The sequence below is a fragment of the Terrapene carolina genome, unplaced genomic scaffold (genome assembly GCF_002925995.2).
Source record: "Terrapene carolina triunguis isolate 2854851 unplaced genomic scaffold, T_m_triunguis-2.0 Scaffold627, whole genome shotgun sequence".
NCBI lineage: Eukaryota > Metazoa > Chordata > Testudines > Emydidae > Terrapene > Terrapene triunguis.
The window spans coordinates 743,008-747,615 of NW_020664978.1; the positions used below are offsets into that span (position 1 = coordinate 743,008).

At 64.1% G+C, this 4,608-nt stretch overlaps 1 protein-coding gene across 1 annotated transcript in view; it reads right to left on the reverse strand.

Annotated features, from left to right (window-relative positions):
* TADA3 (transcriptional adaptor 3) overlaps positions 1–3,437 on the reverse strand; it is an 8,387-nt gene extending 4,950 nt beyond the window's left edge. Inside the window, exons 1-3 of the mRNA XM_026659314.2 lie at positions 3,211–3,437; positions 2,005–2,255; positions 1,598–1,703 (exon numbers count right to left, since the gene is read on the reverse strand). Of these exons, the coding sequence (XP_026515099.1) occupies positions 1,598–1,703; positions 2,005–2,255; positions 3,211–3,417 (564 nt within the window). The 5' untranslated portion in view covers positions 3,418–3,437. The remainder of the gene's footprint in view (positions 1–1,597; positions 1,704–2,004; positions 2,256–3,210) is intronic.
* Positions 3,438–4,608: the final 1,171 nt, after the last annotated feature.

Genomic DNA, 4,608 nt, shown 5'->3' on the forward strand with positions numbered 1-4,608 from the left:
GGTGCCCGGGTGCTCTGGCTGGGTGTGCTGGGAGGGCAGCGCGTGAGTACCGGCCAGGGTCACATGGGCATAGGGGCAGCAGAGCCGGTGCCCGGGCGCTCTCGCTGGGTGTGCTGGGAGGGCAGCGGGTGAGTACCGGTCAGGGTCACATGGGGCAGCTGGGCCAGAAGACTTCTGCTTCTCGCTATGGTCTGGATTTTCATATACCTCTCTGCAGGCCTGTCCCACCCCTGACTCTGAACAGCGATTGGGTTAGTGTCCCACTGATCTGCCTGAAGCAGCAGGACCAGTGTGTCTGTCCGAATGAACGGGGGGATTGTTCGGCGTTTGGGACAGGCACTCTTTGGAACACTGTTAAAGCAGGTATTTCGGCCCAGAAATTCTGCTTGGCCACCGATTTGGCTCCATTTTCCCTGGAGTGGGCACAAACTGTCTCCAGGTGCCACGTCTTTAGCTGCATTAAGCAGCAGCAGATTAAGATGCATTTGCACTGATCGCTGTAATGCTGCAGTTTAACACTAAACCCCTTCGGAGGCCAGCGCATTTCCATCTTCCTAATTCAGCTGTCCACCCCGGTGCTGCACACGAGTCCTAGGTGACCTCGGGCACACGCAGAGCTGTACTGAGTACTCCGAGATGCTGCACATTTCTATCGACGCTTAGAGATAAACCCCTGGTCTGGGACCTTCTTGTTGGCGATGGTATCAGAGCTCGCTCAGGGCAGGGGTAAGGCTGCGCACGCAGCTTTCCCTCAGGCTCCCCTGATGTGGGGCTTGGCCAGGCCATTTTGAGGTGACTTTCTGCATTCCAGCCCCACGTCAGCACAACAGGGCTGAGCCGCAGTCACGATCTCCTCCCCCGCACCGAATGTACTGCTCTCCTCACAAGGGCAGCTCTGCTGCTCCAGCCAGGCTCTCAGTCCGCGCTGCCCAGTGGGGGATCTGAGCGCTCACGGACTAACAACTGTCCCTGCCCTCCCGCTCCGCTGGGGAATGGGGGTTTCTCACTGAAAGCCACCTGCTGGGCCAGGGCCTGGCAGAGCACAGGCAGGAGCTTTGGGCATGGCCCGCAGCATGCAGAGGTCTCGTCTCATTCAGATCCTGAGGCTGCAAGTGCCACAGTGTGGGGCCGGCCTGCGAGGAGGCTGATGTCTCCTGCTCCCTTGCAGCAGGCAGTTTGATTGTGTCTGAAAAGCAGAGGGAGGCCCAAGTGCTGGAGCAGGGGACAAGCTTTCAGATACCCAGGGCCTGAGACACTTAGTCCCCTGGAAATGAAACCGAAATGGCGGCTGTATTCCATGGCGAGCCCAGCCCCCCTCTGCTACCTAGAATGGGGGCAAAGCAGCACAGGCCTCACAGGAGTACAGCCTCCCGCCCGGCCTGCATTGCCCCTGCACAGACAAGAGGTAGCCACGGCCTCGATCACAGCCCCGTGGCACTGCCCAGATCCAGAGGGGAGGGAACGGCCCACAAACACAGGCCTTTGCTGCCTGCCTTGCCCCAGTGGAGTCGGCACCCACCGCGAGGCACAGGACTGCAGAGACCAGGCAGCAGGAGGATAGCGTGGGGCTGGGAGGGGGCTGCGCTGAGGTTTTTACCTTGTAGTGCTCAGCCTCATCCTCCGGGGGTTTGAGCAGCTCCTCCAGGGTTCGCACCTCCTCACTGGTGAGGTCAGCACAGTAGGGCTCCACTGAGGCCCAGAACCTGCAGGGCAGAGCAAAGCAGGCACTCAGAGGGAAGGGGGCAGGTGGCCGCCCCAAGCCGGGAACAGAGCCACTGACTTAAGCTGTGGCTCCTCCTCTACCCAGGAGATGGATTCTGGGCCAGACCAGACTTCCCTCTCACATCATCCAAACTCCAATTCAGCTTTGCAGCTGGTGGCTTTGACCCGGAGCATCAGGGAAATGAGTGTTTTCCTTGGGAACCCCTCAGTGTCCCTTTGCTCACTGCCCCAGCTGTCTCCACCCCCACTCTCCCAGTGTCCCTTCACACACACACCCCATACCTGTTCGGGGCATCGTTTTTGGGGATCCGAGGCATGTCAACTGGGTCGTCTGGAAATTCATATTCTTGGATCTTGGGCTGGAGATTCTTGGATTTGGGCCGCCCAGGCCCGGGCCCTGTGCCATGGCCACCCTTCCCCTCTAGTTTCTGCTTCTTGGGCTTGCCGTGTTTAACTGGAGTGCCCAGTTCATGCTCTTTGCCCAGCTTCAGGAACCGCCTGTCCCCCTTCTTGTCCTGCCAGTCTGTCAAAATCTGAAAGAGAATGGCCCTGTGTCACACCAGACAGGCAGCTGGCTGAGCCCAGAACCGGGAAGGGTCTAGTTCCATCCAGTGCCCTCGGTGAGCCGTGTCTGCCTCCCCTTTTCCCTAGCAACCATCATGCTGTCTTTCCCCTCAGGCCCTGTTCTCCCTGGCGGATGGCACCCCTCTACAGCTTGCAGGGAGCACTGAGGCACAACCCCCAGAGGGGAAAGGAAGGGAAAAATGGCTGGACAGACTCACAAAGCTGGCAGCAAGCAGGGCTGTGCTGCGGCATTGTCTGCCACGGGAGGGAGGAACCAGCACTGGGGAGATGGCACATTGAACAAAACAGGGGCTAGCCGCTATACGGAGCAATTCCAGGCACAGAGAAAACAAGCCAACTGGCCTCCTGGTCAGAACCAACCCACAGAGCAACAAGCAGTGACCCAGCTGCAGCCGTTACCGAAAGGCAAAGGTTCGTGGCCTTTTAGGCCAGATGGGGCCATTAGATCACACAGTCTGACCTCCTGTACAGCACAGGGCCCTGGCCATTAACCATCACCCAGCCACCCCAATAACTTGTGACATTACTTGGGACTCTGTTATGCTGTTCACTCTGAAGAGTAATGACAACTCATCAAACCCCAACATGTTACCCATTTCACTGCTGGCTTGTTTGAAGCCTGCAGGTTCTACCCCCCTGCTGCTGGGTCAGCACTGCCACCGAGCGGCTCTTGGCATGGGCACCAAATGGGCTGTGTGAGAAGTGGGGGGAGCTTTGCAGATATGGGGTACCTTTTCCATCGGACATAAAAGGGACTTCCCTCCTGGGCCCAAACGGTCCCTGGCCAAGAAGCCAAGACCAATGGACTCCAGCTGCCGCCGAGCCGTGACCCTGGGTGGCCTAGCCTCCCCATGCCCATCACCCAGGTACCCCAGGCCACCCCGAGGAACTAGGGAGCCCGACCTGCGTCTCTGCCTCCAGCACCCGCAGCCTGCGGCTGGCCGAGGACAGCAGCGTCTCCAGCTCCAGCTGCAGCGTGTCGAGCTCCTCGATGCCGATGCCATCGTCCTCGGAGCGGGCCAGCACGGCGGTGTAGCGTGGGCAGACCTTCAGGTGATCCACCGACTTGAAGTCGTGGAACTGCAGCGGGCAGTCCTTGAGCTCGCTCATCGCCCGGCCAGGCGCTGGGGTTCGGGGGTGCCGGGATACGGGGGGTGCGGGAGGCAGGGGGCGCAGGACACGGGGGAGGGGGTTATGGGATACGGGGGAGCCGAGATACGGGGGAATGCAGGACGCACTGGGATACGGGGGGTGCGGGACGCGGGGGGGTGCGGGACGCACTGGGATACGGGGGGTGCGGGACGGGGTTGGGGGCACTGGGATACGGGGGCGCCGGGCTGGGGGGTGCGGGACGCGGGGTGCGCTGGGGTTCGGGGGTGCCGGGCTGGGCCCGGGGGGGGGGTGGGGTTGGGGGGGGCGGGGCTGGGCGGGGGGGCGGGGCCCGGGGTGCGCTGGGGGTTGGGGGTGCCGGGCCGGGGGGGTGCGGAACGCGGGGGCGCCGGGATACGGGGGCGCTTCCGGGTGGCCGGTCCCTGCTGCGGAGGCCTCAGGCCGCGCCCCCGGCGATCGCGGGTCCAAGGAGACGGCGGCGCTCGGCGGGGCGGCCGCTACCACTGATACGCCGGGGGAGGGGGGTCCCGACAGTACTTCCAGCGGCTCAACACCACTCTCGGCCCTTCCAGCCCCCGTAGCCCAAGGTGGCCATACCCGATCCCCATTGGCTGGGCGCCACCCAGAGGCCCCGCCCCATTGGTTGAACAATCTCACTCTCCGTTCCCTAATATGGAAGCAGCGGCCGGAATGTACCAAGTGCGGGATGGGGGGAAGAGGAGCCCCGGCGCTCACAGTGGGGCCGCGGCGCCCGAGCGCTCCCCCCGCGCGAGCTGCCGGTGTCAGGGGTCGGCGCGGCCGGTCCCATTCCCGGCCAGGAGGGAGGCTCCGATGAGAAACCCCCGCGGGCGGCAATGGAACGGGCCGCCCATCCCGGAAGAGAGGAGCCGCCGCGGCTGCACCCGCCACTTCCGCTTCCTGGGAGCCGGACGGACCGGACCGAAGCCGCCGCTATGGTAGGGGCTGGGGGCGCGCGGCCCGGGGGAGTGAAGGGACCGGCGAGGCCGGGTCGGGGGAGCCGGGGGTCCAGGCCGAGCCGGGGGGGGGGGGGGGGGGGGGCGGGGGGGGGGGCTGGGAGGGGCCGGGGGCGAGACGGGGTCGGGGGAGCCGGGGGTCCAGGCCGAGCCGGGGCGCGGCTGGCTCAGGCGCGGCTGGCTCAGGTGGAAGGGCCGGGCCGGGGCTGGGGGGGGC